The sequence below is a fragment of the Toxorhynchites rutilus genome, chromosome 2, assembly GCF_029784135.1.
Source record: "Toxorhynchites rutilus septentrionalis strain SRP chromosome 2, ASM2978413v1, whole genome shotgun sequence".
NCBI classification, from domain to species: Eukaryota; Metazoa; Arthropoda; class Insecta; order Diptera; family Culicidae; genus Toxorhynchites; species Toxorhynchites rutilus.
In genome coordinates this window covers 82,408,197-82,426,649 of record NC_073745.1, presented here as the reverse complement: position 1 = coordinate 82,426,649, position 18,453 = coordinate 82,408,197, and the positions used below count along the sequence as shown (strand labels likewise).

The 18,453-nt window shown below is 42.2% G+C and overlaps 1 protein-coding gene across 3 annotated transcripts in view; it reads left to right on the top strand.

Annotated features, from left to right (window-relative positions):
* Nucleotides 1-10,378, top strand: part of LOC129769728 (cationic amino acid transporter 2) — a 50,186-nt gene extending 39,808 nt beyond the window's left edge. For 2 of the 3 annotated variants that reach the window (XM_055772160.1, XM_055772162.1), the window contains 5 exons: nt 1,191-1,475; nt 1,543-2,269; nt 2,332-2,522; nt 2,581-2,856; nt 7,371-9,962. In XM_055772160.1, coding sequence (XP_055628135.1) covers nt 1,191-1,475; nt 1,543-2,269; nt 2,332-2,522; nt 2,581-2,856; nt 7,371-9,121 — 3,230 coding nt within the window. In that variant the 3' untranslated portion in view covers nt 9,122-9,962. The other variant, XM_055772163.1, reaches the window with a different exon arrangement.
* The last annotated feature ends 8,075 nt before the right edge of the window (nt 10,379-18,453 follow it).

The window sequence follows — 18,453 nt, the reverse complement described above, 5'->3', positions numbered from 1 at the left end:
TCTAACCTTCAAACAAGCCCTTGGAAAACTTTACTTTATCCACCATATTACTCCTTTGTCTCCATTGCCTTGAGAAAAGCACTCGATCCCTCGCCATCCAGCTCACCCAACAACGATGTTGTCCAGTCGATGTCCTCACGAAGATTGAAAGTTTGCCTCAGCGAGATCAACTGTTTATACTCTAGGCAAATATTCCCCTACATTCTTCTTCTTTTCCTTCGTTCCCGGAGACTTTACATCTATGATTTTCTCTTCGTTGCTCGCTATTGACAGCTCTGTTCGGGAAAGCACACAAATGGACAGAACAAATGTATGAGGAAATGGGAATGCTTCCAATTTTCTTCAATTTAAACCATATACAGACTATGGGATTATAAGGTATAGCATATCAAACAAATCTTAGGGAATTTCCAATTCGTTTGGTATGTAAATCGCCAAAAATAGTAATTAACATTAACTTTATTTCATAAAAACGTAACCTGTTTTCTGATTTGGCACCCTTAATGAAAGATGTAGTTCTACGTCAAAAACGACTGAACGTATCAATAAGAAACGTTCACAGGTGCTGGGGATTCACTAGGCTGGCACTTTTTTGAATCGATGCGAAAAATTTGAATAACTTTTTTTTCGCCAAAGCAATAAATTAACCTTGCAAAGAATTTATTGGAGTTTTCAAAACTGCTTTCTGATTTGCGGTGCAATCATTATTTATTGAATTATTGTCATCAAAAATGAAGAAGTAATTAATCATTCAAACATAAATATCTCTGCATGGAAAGGTCCTAAAGGAATGTTTTAGAAACCAAATGAAACACAAAATCTTTGGAAAACATAAATTAAAGAAATTAAACATGGATTAAAGAAATAGAATCGAAATTACAAGTAGCCAACAAGTCGCGGATCGGAATATTGGGGGTTTGTTCTTGTATTGCGAACAATTTCTAATTAGATTAACCTGTCATTTCAAAAAATATAGAGCAAAAACAATCACATTGATATATCTTGGTTTTCCACGAATCAAATATTTTACTTCTACCCGTATGAAGTCCAGGAAGTTCTTTCCTTTCCTTCCTTTAAATAAATTATCCTAAATTAGTTGAACAAAACGTGTGTACAAACATCGTCCTATTTCATCAATACGAATAGATTCAATACTGTAATCTCCTCTCATCTCTTATCCCAAAAACAAGGCCTCTGTTACGCGGAATTCGGAGCCCGCGTGCCGAAGTCGGGTTCAGCCTACGTCTACAGCTACGTGTGCATCGGTGAGTTCATGGCCTTCATCATCGGCTGGAATCTGATGCTCGAGTACATCATCGGATCGGCCAGCGTGTCCCGCGGGCTAAGCTTGTACATAGACACCCTCGCAAACGACACGCTGAAGATACACTTCCGGGAGATCGCTCCGATGGAATGGGACTTCATGTCGAGCTATTTCGATTTCTTCGCCTTCTCGATGGCGATTTTGCTTGGAAGTACTGAAAACGCTTATTAAAAATAAGTGCTTGAACGGAATAATTTTGATTTTTGTTTGCCTTCCAGTCGCACTCGCATTCGGTCTGAAGAAATCGACAATGGTCAACAACTTCTTCACGGTACTGAACATCGGAATCGTTCTGTTTGTGATTGTCGCCGGAGCGATAAACGCCGACATTTCTAACTGGAGCATAGATCCGGCCAACGTATCCACGATATACAACGTGGGAGAGGGAGGTTTCTTTCCGTTCGGATTCGAAGGAACACTCCGAGGGGCAGCCACGTGCTTCTTCGGGTTTGTTGGTTTCGACTGTATTGCCACCACCGGCGAGGAGGTGCGAAATCCGCGGAAGGCAATCCCGAGGGCGATCCTGTTCTCGCTGTGTATAATTTTTCTGGCGTATTTCGGAGTGTCAACAGTGCTGACGCTGATGTGGCCCTACTACAAACAGGACGTCAACGCTCCGCTGCCATTTGTTTTCAACGAAATCGGATGGTCGTTCGCCAAATGGACGGTTGCTATCGGGGGGATTATCGGACTGGTGGCCAGCTTGTTTGGCGCGATGTTTCCCCAGCCACGAATTATCTACGCGATGGCCCAGGATGGGTTAATTTTTCATGCCCTCGGGGAAGTCAGCCCTCGGTTTAAGACACCGGTTTTCGGAACGCTATGCGCCGCTTTGTTAACTGGGACGATGGCTGGGATTTTTGATCTGAAAGCTCTGGTCAATATGCTGTCGATTGGCACACTGATGGCCTACACGGTGGTGGCGATCTCAATTCTCATTCTAAGGTAATGCCAGCGATCAACGGTAATGATAGCAGCTATTTATGGGTGGAATTTTTGTACCTCAGGTTTTCGGAAGAATCCATACACAACTCAATACCATCCACGAGTAAACAAGTGTATGAATCCTCCAATCTGCTGAAGTCGGGGAATCGAATGACCGGCTCGGCTTTCATGAAGCAGTTGTTCAACGTGTCCTGTGTGAGGATACCTTCTCCTATTTCCACTGGCGTAGTGGGAACTCTTGTGACGCTGTATTGTAAGTATCCGATGGCAGGAGAAATTTCACCGTAATGATGCTTATGTTCTGCACTTAGGTCTCCTCGCGTTGACTCTTTCCCTGACAATCTACTACGCCAAGCAGGCATTGTATGACCTGGAACCCTGGGCCCTGGCGCTGGGTGGATCCTTGCTGGCTCTGCTTCTGCTATCGCTACTGCTGATGTCGATTCAGCCTCGTGAAACGGCGGACGCACCGTTCAAGGTTCCCTGGGTGCCGCTGGTGCCTGCCATCAGTATTTTCGTCAACATCTATCTGATGCTGATGCTGGATGTGTACACATGGATCCGCTTTGGCATCTGGATGGCAATCGGTGAGTCATTTTTTTCTTTAAAATTCCAAAATAGTAGTAATACTAAACAATACTAAAACTGGAAGTGGGTTATATCTGTGGTATGACCGCAAGGTTGACGTAGGACTACTGTAGGTTTAGTGATCATTTGTTCGAAGTTGCATCTGAATCAATTCTCAATGAATGGATGAATGAATACTTGGGGGGATAGTTTCGAAAACGAGAGCGTCACGTTGGAGACACAAAGTTTTGAACCTTAACACCTCTTCGTCGACTGAACGAAGTGACATTATTATCACTTCATTCCAAAAATAAAATGTTACAGGTTACAGCACGCAAAAAAAATTATCCACCCCCAGTGAAAAACTAGATTTCTTCCAAAAAACCCAGCAGAAAGTTGAAACACGGTTAATTTTTGATTACTATTTACGTGAGAACAAAGCTAACTCATGCGAGTTTTTATTTTAACCAAATTCGCTTGCATTTGAGACATAGTGTTAAAAAAAGTTATAAAATAGCGCAAAAAAGTATACCCATCCCTCTGGTTCACATAATTTAAGTACTTCGTGTGACCACCTTTGGCTTCAATAACTACTCGGCATCATCGTGGTATCGACTCAACAAACTTAGCAGTTGTTTCCGGGGTGATTTTGTTGAGATTACCTGCCGCAATTGCTGGATGCTTGTTGGTTTTTGCTCCTGGAGCCTAATTTTCAAAATTGACCAGAGAAGCTCGATTGGATTAAGGTCGTGAGACTGTGCTGGCCACTCCACAACCTTGATTCGCTTTACCTTGAACCACTGCGAAATTAGCTTTGAGGTGTGCTCCGGATCTCCGTCTTGTAAATCTGCGCCACAACTTTAGCTTTTATGCAGACGCTGGTAGTTTTCGCTTCAAAATGTTCAAATAAAACTCCTTGGTCGTGATTCCATCGATGAACTCGAGTTGACTCTACTTGCCGAAAAAAAAAGTAAAGCAGTTGGTTGAAAAACAAAAACTTACCACAGCCGTACTTGACGGCAGGCCGCAAGCACTCCTTTTTCTTGACCAGTTCGCAGCCAATTTCTTGAGATACCAATCATTACTTTGGTCTCGTCTGATCAAATCACCTTTTTCCAATCATCACTGGTCTATGAAATGTGACCCACTTAACTTTTTTTTTTATATTTCTTGCGGACAACCATGGCTTCTTATGTGTTACTCTGCCCTTAAGACCTTTCTTATGAAGGCGATTTCATACGGATTGTGATGTCAGTTGAATGGGAAACTCGCTTTCAATCTGTTTCGGAATTTTTAGAGCTGATAGTCTCAAACTAGCGACTGTATCTTTGTGAAGCTGGACAATATCGGCAATGTCACGGTAGATCATGTCTTCAAACCTGGCATCCCTGCTCACAACACACACTTTCCGTTTGAGAAATTTTTGAGTAAACATCGCTTCCCGGAGAGCGTCGAGCGGGAATGAATTGTCTTTGTAAAGATTCCTTGCACTCCCAATAAATTGCCGAAAGATGTAATTTTAGGTTGATCCCACTGGATTGAAAAAAATACAAAACAAAATGTTTTTGATACTAGTACCGTTTGTAATAAAAAAATTGACTTTTTTCGAATGATGATAAAAAAACTAATACAGATAATTTAGTTTAATGAAATTCCCATGGAAGGTAATTATATTAGCTTACTCGCAAAAAATACGCCCTTGCGAGCGGCCTTCCGACCGTTAACCGGAACATTCGCCATTCGCCACGAAAACATGCGTGTAGGTGTAGGGTTTTTGAGTTCTTTCTTCGTTTTATTCCTACTCAGTTTTCGCGACAAAACTGTTGGAGTAGATCTTACGCTTCAGGTTTGCCCAGCAATTTTCAATGGGACGCAGGGCGGATTCACCGACTTGGGTACCACATCGATATTCAGCCGCTACATCTCCTCTAACGATCGCTTCAAGTAGTGGGCCGACGCCAGATCTGGCCAGAAAACCGCGTCTTTGCCCTTATGGTATTTCGTGATTAACGACGCAACTTCCGGCAGGTACTTCGTTCTATAAATTTCCCCGTTCACGGCCAGTCTGGAGCTAAAGAAGTGCGACTTTGAAATCGCCTTCTCGTTGATTGTCAGCCATAGCAGCACCTTCTTGAAAAAATTTAGTGTGTGAAATAAACTTCACTTCGGAGCTCACTTCCTTCGTGGGGGAAGTAAAATACGAAGTGCCCTGTCAGTCGTTGTCATCCAGGGTGAGATAGGTCGCATCGTCCATCACCACCGCCACGTCGCGATTCGCCGGGAAAATCGACTTGACCATCTCATTGTCATTGCCTGCAGCTCCGGGACCAGTGGACGAGACTTCCACTTCTTGACATGTACGTCCATGTCCGCCAGATACTTTTTTCACTGTTTGGCCGGGAGGTGGATGCACGCAGCGATGTAGCCACTTTTCCCTCGATTCCTCTTCAGCATCCTTTGGAGCTTCTTGTCGCTCAGCGTCATCGGGCGTCCGGAACCGGGCTTGCTTTCGATAGTTCCAAGATGTTGTAGATGCCGGAACGGGCGTATCCGGCGTCCACAAAGTGTCGCACGATGTTCGTTTTCGACGCGGCGAGATAGCATTCATTGAACCCGCACACTTCTGAACGGAGTAGCTTCACTGTTTTCGCCATCACGGTTAGAGTTCGACTTATAAAGCTGTCATTTTTTTCTGCTGACTCATGGGTTACTATGATTGATGCTGCATGGGTAGTTTCGTCAATGCGTCTGTAGGTAAATCCATAGAAAATCGGCAATTTTTGTCCATTTAATGCAAACCTTAGCCTGCAAATGACGTTCCTGCAATCCTTCATCATCCTTCCGCCACACTCTTTCGCGCCACTCCTTGTTGAAAAGCTCAAATTTCGATTCGTCAGTTCAAATTACTTGTTTCGAAAAGTCTTCAAGGTTGTTTACATTTTCCGGGCAGATTCCAATCGTTTCAGTTTATCTTTCTTGCTGATAAACGGATGTTGTTTTGTGAATCTGCTCTTGAGTCCATGCTCAGCCGACGATACCGTCAACGAAGGGATTTCTGAATAACTTTGACTGATACTTTTAGAAATTTCTTCACTTCCCGGATGATTCGTTGATCCGTCCGAATATCGGTCTTCCCACGACAGTCTCTTCGGATCTGTCAGCAAACGAATCGTAAGCTTTGCGCTTGTGTACATTTTCACGGACTGCTCCCCGGCTCATTCCGAATTTCTCTGCAAACTTCGGCTGTGAAATCTGCTGCAAATGATCCTGAACAACGAGATTTCGGACTTGCATGCTGGTTTTCTTTCAACCCATTTTGATTTTGTTGAACACTCTTTGTGTAGACAACAACACTTTGTTTCTGTCTGAATCACTGAAATGTTGCGAATATCGCACAGCTGTAGCTGTCAAAACATGTGGAAACGAGGGGTTACTCAAAGGTTTTGAATGATTTAAATATTATTTTTTAGGGTGGGCTTTTATTTTTGTTATCGCATATTTGCACACTTTAAAGAATTCATGTAAGGAAGTAAACACAATCTATTAAAAATGGCACCATTAGCTTTGAAAAATCGTGTTCGCTACACAGTTTGAAAAAAAAAACTTTTTTTGTGCGGTGGATAGATAACTCAAATCAACACCGTTTACCGTTAGATTTTCTTTTTTTTCTCCTGCTGTGAAATGGGACAGTTTGCCTTTTCGGTTGCGCGTGGCTGTTTTGTGCTTTTAGTTGCATATCAAAACTTGACGCTATTGGAAATCATGTCATGCGCAACATAGTGCATTTGATAGAAGTATGACTATGATTTGAGAAGTGGATAACTTAGACGCAAATATGCTCTTTCCGCAGTTGCGGAAAAAAGCTAAATGGACGATAACTTCGTCAAATATGCTCCTATTCACATACCGCACATAAAAAAATCGCACAAGTATAAAAAATCCCACAAAAAAATGCCCAAAAAATCGGAGAAAAAAAGATCGCACAAAAAAGATTTGCCTGTACTTGAAAGAGTAATGGTTAATATACAATTCTATGAAATTACAGTAGTAGTTTTTGATGAAATAGTCAAAAATTGAAAAAAGTTTTCAAATATGCAAGATGGGCTGTTTATGCCTACCACTATAGGTGTGTAAGCAAGACCATACTCATGTCACATCGCAATTACAACTTAATGGATTTCCGAGCGGCCGCCAGCTTATATACAAATTTGTGTGATTTCAACAGTCGGTTTTCAAAGCAATTTTAAGCTAATAAAACAATTTTTTGAACCAATGAGTAACGATCATATAACGCGAAGACATTTTATCTTTCGTTTAAAGTGGTTATCATTCCATTTCGTTCAGTTGGTTAGGAGATTTAACGCTCAAAATATTGTTGTTCAGGCGTAATGCTCTCGTTTTCGGAACCTTCAACTTACACCCCAGTATAGAAATGAAAAACCTAGTCCTACGTCAAAACTGTAGACCTCAAGTGCATGCTGCATGCTCCGGTGTAGACTAATCCGTATCTTTCCTTGATCCCCGCATCATCCAGGTTTTCCACTGTATTTAGCATGTGTCTGTTTCGGTAGTAGAAATATGAAAAGCGAAAGCAAGCAAACGCTTAGCGTACAGTCGTGTACAAACGAGGACTCCAGCAGCTCGGAAGGGATCGAGAATTGTGGATTCGAACACAGTGAAGAACCGCCGCAGGTCATTTCCAATGGGTTCTACTCGAAAAATCTGAACAACGTTCTCAACGGAGGGAATGAGAAGCAGTTGAAGCTTATTCCGATCGCGGAATGTGGGGAAGAAAAAGATTGCAAAGAAGACGATACCGTTCAAACTAGGGCCAGGTCGAGAACTCCTTCGCCGAAGAATAGTGTGGATGAAATTGTAGCAGTTTCCGAACTCTCAGATCTGGTTACTGAGAAGATCGAACCGAACGGGAAGGCTTATTTCGTGGAAGACGTAAACGAAAAGGAATCGGAACGATCGAACGAGGAGACAAGTAAAGCGATTGCCCTACTGGACGACATTCTTAATGATGAAGAATGCACTATGCAAAGCACGTTCCCATCGCTAGACGATGAGTCTCTGGCCAGTCCGGTATTTCACGAGCAGTCAGTCGTGGCAGACATCCACCGGGAGAACGAAATTTCTATGCCGATTATCGAGTTTTGCGGCGATGTTCATTCGGAACAGCAGATGCCAAACGAAGTGAACGCAAGGGAAGGCTCAGAAGAAAATCTAGGAGATGAAGAGCCCCCACCAATACCCTCTCGGGCAGCATTTGTACTGGGAAAAGACGAAAACAACAACGTGGGTCCTGACGATGAAGATATGCACTACAATCGGTTGGATAGTCAAAAGCAAAAACAATTTATGTCCAGGTTGAGTACACTACTTGAAAACCCCCAAAAATACAAGAAAAAAGCCCCGAAAAACTCTGACGATGCCAACAGCGTGAGTCCAAAGCTACAAAAAAGTATCAGCGAGCCGAATTTTGTGCTATATTTAGAAAATTCATCGAACCATGAAAGTGATACTGATAATGGTTCTCCTCGGCGAGTTGTACCGCCAGCACCTAGATTCGACGAGGCTCTGTTCAACACTGTTAGAGCATCCAGCGCCCTGGAGCATATCACTTCCCCTACAAATGAGCCTGCCTTTAGATATACATCTTCTGGGCCACCTAGTCTAGTTCCTGAACCACCAAAGTTCGACCCTGTGCTCTACAACACATTGGGAAAAGATAAGTCCCAACGAGCCAGTATTCTTTCACGCCCGACGACTCCAAATGTGTCCGGTTACCACGAGGTGAGTCTGAACAAACTAAATCCGCCATCAAATACCGAACCCGCTGAGACCAAGAGTATAGATGCAAGCGAAACACCACCACCACGTGCGGAGTTCAAATCCAAGCTAGAGGAGATACTGCTGCGGGGTCCAACGGCCAAAATTCGACCCAAAACTCTACCCGCGTTCCCTGTCGACCGGCAACTTTCGACTGCTTCGTCTCCCATTCCCAGTGCGATCATTCCCTCAGAACATGATGAATCCGCTAACACCGATACTGTCACTGAGAGCAATCATTCCAAGAAGAGCTCTCGGGATCCGATAAAACCATTCGATACCACGAAGAAAAAGCAAAAACTTCTCTTCGACGATGTACTGAAGGAAATCAGCCCAGACACCCGGCCCAGCAGTATACGGAACTCCCTCGAGCACCGGATGTCCTTTTCCGAGTTCAAAAACGGACTGAAGAAGACGGTTCCACCAAAGCAGTTCCTCCCGAATGCGTGATCAAACGAGAAAGTGTAGTGGGTGTGTTTGCGATTGCGTGTGTAGAAAGAAATTCCGATCAGTCAGTTGCTCAACCTTTCGATATTAAATAAAACTCGGATAATACCAGGAAAATTCTTGCTGCCGTCTGCGTTGTCGTTTTCGCACAAAAATGTGAAACATCTATCAATCGGTTGTGTTTGTTGAAATTTTGAATATCTCACGAAGGTAAATTACATTTTAACATAAATAACTTATGAAAACAAAAGCGTCTGTAAATATACATATTAACTAGTGCATGTTTTTATATAATTTTGAAAAAAAATCCGCATGTTCAAGGAAGTCTACCAACCAATCGACATTTGAAAATTATCACTTTATATTTGTCATTATCCCTTAGTAGCTTTATCGACACCATATTTAAAGCTTCTGAAAAGTTTAGATCGTTTAGAAATGGGACACCCACAATCTTTCGAATGTCTTTCGGACATGGTTCCTTTCAAAATTAAAATTGACTATACGAAGTTTGATGTTCCTCCGTCGCACGAGAGCTGGCTGTATTTGTCTGATCCGTTTCAACTAGAAACTATGTTAGTACAACGTCTTTTCGACTTCTATGCATCCTCTTCTGTAGTTTGTAGAATAGTGTATCATCACGGAAGGTTAGTATCATATTGGTAACTACATAAAGTCTCATAGTATCGATAATACCCTCTTAACGACATACTTGATTGCATGACAACAACATAAAGATCCATAAACAGCTCTCCACTAACGCACAATTGCATGAAACCGCCGAATTAACGATTTTATCGAATTGAACTCTTCTGTGTCGAACAACTAAACACCTTCCGCACAAAAAAATCGCAGGACTCACTTTGTATGGAGGCTACGGTTACCGCAACAGCTACCGTGAAGTACTCGCCAACCAAATGGGATGGACCAAAATGAAGTACCTCCACTAGCGGGGGGAACGCTTCCTCCGGTCATCTCTCCAGCCTAACCACAACTCACAAACCTTATTCATATTGATGCTGCTCTTAACGAATGTCGAGCAAAAGTGATATTATCTAAAACTAATATAATATATTTCTAGCCTAAGCGATAAAGTCTCACAAAGCTGATAAGAAGAGAAAAAAAATAGGACAATGATAGTGAACATCGTAGAAACAAAAATAAATATAATCAGTAGAAATTCAAATATTTATGAATTCACAAATTAAAACAATTCATGTTACAGCTTCCTAAATAAAAGAACAACCTGAAATGAAAAATGTACTCAATCTACTTCAACGAAATCACGAATAAATCATTCATGTAACGATACTGTACCTATGAGATAAATGTACAGATGACATGATACGAGAGAGATGATGTTCAATTTTAAAAACATACACGTGGATCGATGAGAAAATATGGGGTTCAGGTCATTCGAAAACTCTAAATATTTGGTGAGTAATTGTCGGTATTGTCGGTCGGATTGCATTACCGTGCCAAAATTTCAATAACCGGTTATTCGGTAATGAAAATTTCTTTACCGGTAAAACCGGTGAATTACAGGTGAAAAAATTATTTGAAATAAACCATTTTCTTGAAGAAACGACTTTTATTGATAATAATTAGTTTACAAAAAAAAAATTTTCAAGTTTTTGCTACTTAGTAGCTATTTTGCTACTACTTAGGGACAGAAATAATGTTAATTTTATCGTTTTCTGATCTTAATCGGATCTCATGAACGAAATTTCCAGGAGAGAAAAACGCATTTTCATAGTTCAATGATGTTGGGCGTACAGCATCGTAAAAGCATCGAATACCATTGTCATGTATTTGTCTCCTTATGCCCTCTGTTAATACCTTTGATTGCTGCCATTATCGTTCAAGTTTTCTCTTGATGCTCATCTATTCTGCAGGTTCTGCATCGTCCAATGGATTTTTCCCTCTTGTTGTCCAGCTATTGAAGTCTGAAGTCACGAACGATTTCAAATGCCTTCTTGATCATTGTATTCCGTGACTTTTGATAGAAGACGCCTAAGTCATCATTAATTATGTCACGACTGGGAATGGGCGCTCTTTAGAAAAAGATCGATCTAGACGAAACGATTTTCTAAACGGCGTAGGGATCGATCCACTGATTAAATCGGTACCAAAGAATCGATCTTTGAAAAACCAAACGTATTTTTTACAATTTCTTTATATATTCTATATGAGAGCCGTCTTTTCTTTAAACAGGAAATACAAATTTTATATTTTTATTCAAACATCAAAGACATTTAATTTTGTTACTCATTATGAAGGTAACAAAAAATTTAAAGCTCAGAAAAATTGCATTTTCCAGGGCATTCATCTTGAAACGTCATGGAATTAATTAAATAAATTTATTGAATATTATCACTAGAAATTCAACAACTGGTATTTGTTCAGAACTCAGCTAGCAAACATCCCATGAATTCCGTCCGTGCTACACTGAAAAACAAATCTACAAAAAGTTTTTCTGAGATCGAGAAAATCGAAAGAAAAAGATCGATTTTCGCGATTTTTTCGAATACAAAGAATCGATCCAAAAAATCGAAATGAAAAAGAACGATCTTCTATAAATCGATCCAAGGTCGCCCAATCCTAGTCACGACCACCAGCAGAATGATTGTTCATATACACGAACAAATCTGCCTATACAAAATGTCTATCCTTTCCTTCAGGGCTCCAAGCAGCTGCTTCGAAATTTCTGATGGAGCAACAATAGCTGTTCTAACATAAATTGCAATCCGACGTCACGTTCATAAAGGGTGCAGTCCTTCCGCCATAACAGTTCAACGTTGTCTGTTTTTCATCGCTGAAGCTTATCCTGTGTCTCGTCTTCAGATCGAGCAGGTCTGAAGCTGAAGCTCGGAGGTTCTAGAATCGGCGCGGCACTACCAGTTGTGTTTTTTCAATCTGTTGGTTGCGCTACTTTACGAGCCCGTTCAGTCCCACGCGCTCCATGACTTCGATGTGATCGACTGAACAGGATTATCAGGAGTTAGAAAAGAACAGGACGCCCAGAGGGCATAGGTTAAATATTTTCTTGAACTTATCCCAAAAATTTCCATAAGTGATTTCTATTTATCAAGTGACATTTATTTAGTGATAGGTTTTAAGCAAGTGTTTTTCAGCCAGTGAATTTATCCGCAAGTGTTTCTCCGCCAAGTGATTTCGGTGTTTGTTCTTGTAACTGCGTTGGCATTGTCCCCCGCCGTTACTGTCCTCCGTCGTTTTCGTCCCCCGTCGCACGTCGTATATTCTACCTCGGTGTGTGAATATTTTTCCGCGCCTGGCTGTATTTCGATATAGCCAGGCCCCGATCATGGCTTCCAGCAGCTCCGGCGCCGGAAGGCCAACCAACATTTATAATGGTGTTACCACCACTCGTACCTTGCCCAGATGGGCTGACCCTTTTGGTGGCAACTTACAAATATTACTGTTGAGAGCCACTGAAGGTAATCTTCTTCCATCGAATCCTTTTACCGTTTCCAAATCGATCCAAGGAGTGATCGGTAAGGAATTTAAAGACGCGAAACCTCAACGCGACGATAAAAATCGCCTTCAATATGCGCTACATCTACGAGATGAAAAACTCGTTCAATTGCTTCTGGGTACAAAGTCGCTGATCGACGAAACACCCATTGAAATTTTATACCATCCCACCTTGAACCAACGCAAATGCGTTGTGTCCTGTCATGACGTTATGTTTTTAAACGAAGATGTCCTCCTATCTGAACTAGCCGACCAAAATGTGATCGGTGTTAAGAAAATTTTAAGATTTGACCCAGTCTTGAAGGAAAGAGTTCCTACTTCAACCATGATCCTCACCATTAACGGAACAGTTATCCCTAAAGCAATTAACTTCGGATTCCTCCGTGCTTCAACCAGAAACTTCTACCCAAACCCGATGCAATGCTTCGGATGCTTCGCTTTCGGCCACACTTCCAAAAAGTGCGCCAAAAAAATCCAACTTTGTCGTAACTGCGGTGTAGCCCACCCTGAACTTAACACAAATAGTAATGATAAAGACAAAATTAAAAATTTTATCTGCAATGCTCCTGCCTCTTGTGTGAACTGCAAGGGAAATCACGCCTCAACCAGTAGGAAGTGCCCAGCGTGGATCGCAGAGGATAACATTACCAGAGTCCGAATTGACCAAGGTGTGTCATATAAGGAAGTTAAACCCATTTTTGAGAACAAAAATGGTCCTTCCTTTGCTAGTAAGCTACAAGAAAGACTAGACAAAATTCAAAATACAGGTTGTTCTCAATGCAAATGCAACTGCACTCAGGCTAAGACAATTTCTTCAGAAAAAGCAGTTCCAACCCCGTCCAGTAATCCACAGGAATCGGAACTCAGCGCCTCCTCGTCAGATTCAGAATCCGACAAGAGGAAGAATACTAACAAAAGGTCAACCTCAGATGAATTCAAATCATCAGAAGAGGAAATTTTTCGAGGAAAAGAATCCAATAGGAAGAAATCCAAGAACCAAAAATACAACTCAACCCAACCATCCAACGAACCCAAACCATCCACTTCCCTCCAACCATCCACTTCCCCCCAACCATTCACTTCATTCCAACCAACCACCGCATCCAAAACTAAAACCTCCAACCAATCCAACCATTCAAACAAACCCACCCCACTTGGCAACAAACCAATTGCCAACGTTTCCAAAAATGATCCTAGACTGAAGAACAAATCCGGCAAATCTACCCATTCCTAATCTCATACCCTTCTCCCATCTTCGAACCCCTATTTACTTACCTCAGCCCACTTACCTTTTTCTCCTTTTTAAAATTCACTCCTATAGCTATTAACAGCAACCCTTCGTCCTGTAACCAAACACCCAACCGAAAACTTGCTATTCAATGGAACTTGCGTGGGCTATCCACTTCCATGAACGAAATTAAGCTAATGTTAGCTGAGGAACAACATCTCCCACTAGCACTGGCTTTTCAAGAAGCTAAAAAAATCAATGTATCGCTCTTAGAGCGGGCATTTAGCGGCAAATTTTCATGGTATTTTAAGGAAGGGCCATCCTTTTTGGAGCTTTTTGGAGCTTTTTGGAGCCTGCCTCGCTGTCCTGAGTGACCTTCCTCATACCGTCATCCCCATAAAATCATCATCACAAATATGTGCGATACAACTGAAGGGACCTCTACAGGTAACCCTTGCTTCCATTTATATTCCCCCATTGCACAGTAATGACATTGAAACTCAACTTACGGATGCCATCAAACAGTTACCGCACCCATTCGTCCTGATGGGTGACTTTAACGCCTCCCACTCTTCATGGGGAGGAAACAAATGTGACAAAAGAGGTAAAACAATTTTGGGAATCGTCCAAAAACTAAACCTCATCATACTTAACGATCACCGTCATACCAGGATAGATATCCATCGCGGATCATCATCGGCCATTGACATCACGATTGCTTTCTGGGACCTCGCCCCCAGGTTGAGCTGGACCGTTGATAGTGACCTCAGAGGTAGCGATCATTTCCCCATCCACATCCGAACCCTGTCTAGGAACCCAAACATTCGTTTGCGCAGGAAATGGAAGGCTTCGAATCCACAATCAACAGCTTGCTTTCCGAATATGAAAGCTGCTCTGTGGAAGAATTTACTCACGCCATTATTTTAGCGGCTGAGCAAAATATCCACCGTACCAGTGGGAAACCCGGCCGAAAGGCGGTACCATGGTGGAACGATGCAGTTGCACAGGCCATCAAAAGGAGAAGAAAATCCCTCCGTATCCTACGACGCCTTCCTGATGGAAGCGCTTGCAAAATGATTGCCCTAACCAACTTCCAAACGGCTAGAGCTCTAGCCAGGAAGGTAATAACCGAAGCCAAGCAAAACAGTTGGATGGAATTTCTAGATTGCATCAACCCTAATACTTCGACATCTGAACTTTGGAACAAGGTCAACTTACTTAGTGGCAAGAAAGCATCAAACTGCTATTCCTTCGAGATTAATGGCACCTTCACCGAAGATCCAGGCATCATAGCCGACCACCTAGCCGACCACTTTGCCACTATTTCAGCCACCTCCAACTACACCAACGAATTCAAGGCTATTAAGGCGAAGGCGGAACTTAAAGTTTTTCCTCCTGCTTCGGAACAGGTCCACAAATACAACGATAAGTTCTCTTTGGACGAGTTGTTATGGGCAATAAAAATATCCAAAAGCAAATCAGCTGGCCCAGACGGAATCGAATATCCGATGATCAAGCATCTACCTCTTCATGCAAAAATTCTACTCCTTCAGATATACAACGAATGTTGGGCTAACAGCTATTTCCCTGACGCATGGAAAACGGGCTTGGTAATACCTATCCCAAAGGTAAAGGAGAGTAAACGGGCCGCGAATAACTTCCGTCCCATAACCCTCCTCAGCTGCTTAGGGAAAGTCTTCGAAAGAATGATCAATCGAAGACTTAGGACGGCCCTTGAAGAATGCCAACTATTAGACCCAATACAGCATGGCTTCCGCCGAGGTAAAGGTACGGGCACCTACTTCAGTCAACTCGATCATTTCCTTCAAGAAACTATCGAAAAGGGCCAACACAGCGAAATCGCTTCACTCGATCTAGCCAAAGCCTACGATACCACATGGCGCCATAACATTATCGATCAACTCCACCGATGGGGTTTTGAAGGCTCCCTCTTCAACATTCTTCGCTGTTTCCTCACCAATCGAGGCTTTCAAGTTTACTTCGGAGGAGTACTTTCGGATCACCGTTGCCTAGAAAACGGAGTACCACAAGGTTCGGTTATATCAGTTTCCCTCTTCCTCGTTGCTATGCAGTCGGTTCTGGAGGTTATCCCTAAAAACACCGAGGTACTGGCCTATGCAGACGATCTACTGCTGATGGCAAGAAATCCTTTCCCAGAAATGGCCCGCAGAAGACTGCAGGAAGGAATCTCGGCTGTTAGTAACTGGGCAAATTCCATCGGGTTTAAGTTTTCGGCAGAAAAGTCTAATATAATGCACTGCTGCAAATGTAAAGGTCATAGGAAAAGGTTTAGAACATGTCTAATCAATGGCAGGCCTATTAAGAGAGTCAGCTCAACCCGAATTCTTGGAGTGCTAGTTGACAGTAAACTATCCTTCGGACAACACCTCAGAAATGCTAGAGCTAGTATGAAGTGCCGCCTGCGGCTGGTGAAAGCTCTAGGTGGCCGATGCCGCTTGAGTTCTCGTAAAACCATCTGCAACATAGGCAAAAGCATTATCTTCTCTAAAATTCGTTACGGCATCGAACTTTTCAGCCGTGCCTCTTGGGCTCACTTGAATTACTTAAAGCCGGTCTACCATAATGTGATTAGATATGCATCAGGAGCCCTTCAGACCAGCCCAATAAACGCTCTGCTTGTGGAGGCTGGCGTAGTTCCTTTCGAACACTTCCTCACAAATATCCTAGCCACTAAAGCCATCCGGACGTCCGAGAAATACCCGGATCTTCTATCCATTTACTCCAGAGCCAACATTTGGCTACAAAATATTAGCCAAGTCACCCTCCCGACTATTGCCCCATTAAGCAGAGTCGGTCAACGCCCATGGCATGCACATCCGTCAAAAATAGACTGGTCAATCAACAATGCTGTCAGGGCTGGGGAAGCCAGCAGCATTGTTACGGCCTGTTTTAATAACCACCTTCATAACAAGTATCACACCCACCACAAAATCTTCACAGATGGGTCTTTTGATGGAAACCTAACAGGGTTTGGAGTTTTTGCCAATAACACGGAGCTAAAATTCCAACTGCCTTCCATATGTTCGGTATACTCCGCCGAAATTGCCGCTCTCCTTGTCGCGACATCACTCTGTGATAACGACAGTAAAGTGGTGATCTTCTCGGATTCCTATAGTGCATTACGGGCGCTACAAAGTGACGATAGTAAACAATACAAAGCATTGAGGAAAAAATTACAGGGAAGGACATCACTTTCTGCTGGGTCCCAGGGCACTGCGGAATCCATGGTAATGAACAGGCTGATCGTCTCGCCAAGGAGGGTAGGCTCTCCGAACTATGGACCACCTCCTCCCCAGCAACAGACACCATCAGATGGGTCATGCAATCCCTCAGATTGAGCTGGGAGAACAGTTGGTATTTCTCCCGCGACCTCTTCTTAAGAAGGATCAAGAATACCTTCCCTGGAAGGATAGTATTCTCCGATCTACTCAAGTATGTCTGACACGTTTACGTATCGGGCATACATTTTTAACACACAAATTTATCATGCGTAGATTGGAACCAACACTATGTGAGTCGTGCAATGTAAGACTCACGGTGGAACACATATTAATCACATGCCCTAAATTTAATGCTTCAAGAATAAAGTTTCAGGTTGCAGACACCATAAGGACAGCACTATCGGACGACGCCGTCGAGGAAAAAAGGACCATCGATTTCCTAAAGGATACAGGTTTATTCGATCAGATCTAATGTCTAATTACTAAATTTACCTATACTGATAAAATTTCGTTTGTTTTCTCTTCTAATTTCAGCAAAAGATGAGCAGGTTTTTTATGCCCCTTTTAGAAGCGAGCTCCTCAAGCACACTAAAAGGAGCTTTTTCCCTGCTCCAATTGTTTGGTTGTGTTTTTGGCCCCAGAGCCGTGTAGGGTGCGGCGCTACGACATACATCCATAGCGGTTACTAGGACTGGGTCGAGCGAGAATAACGAATTTTGCAATAGTTTTCTTAGTTTTCTTTCCAGTTAAATTTCCCGCCCTCAAGGGCAAGAGACGAATGAACTCTCTGAGTTTAAAGTCTCTTTAATTCAATACCGTTACCGTTTTTTACGGACTTGTGTGAAATTAGCGGATGTTTTGTTGCATGCAAGATTCTGTTCAATGTCTTGCTGGAATTAATGAATAATGAATTATTTCAATTGAAATAAATTGATTGTTTGTCAAGTAACAATCTTCAAAATCAAGCTCATTAGATAGAGAATTGAATCATTCATCTTTCCACATAATTCATTTTTTTCTTGATCGTGACAGAGAAAAGTTATAGACTAAAACGTGAGCATGGGTCAATATAGGAAAATTTACAGAATTTTGAAAATCAAAAAAAGTTGTTCGAATAGAGTTATCGATATTATTTTACATATCTTCCAGCCGCAATTTTATTAATCGAAAAAGGGTCTGAAAAAAGTTATGAGCCAAGTTGTATGGGAGAAATTAATTATGTTAAAGAAAATTGAAAAAAATTATTTGAAAAGACCCAAAACATATTTTTGAGATAATACTCATTGGATAGAGAATACTTTTATCCATCTTCAGCCGAATTTTCGTTGGCCGGAAAAGATTCTGAGAAAAGG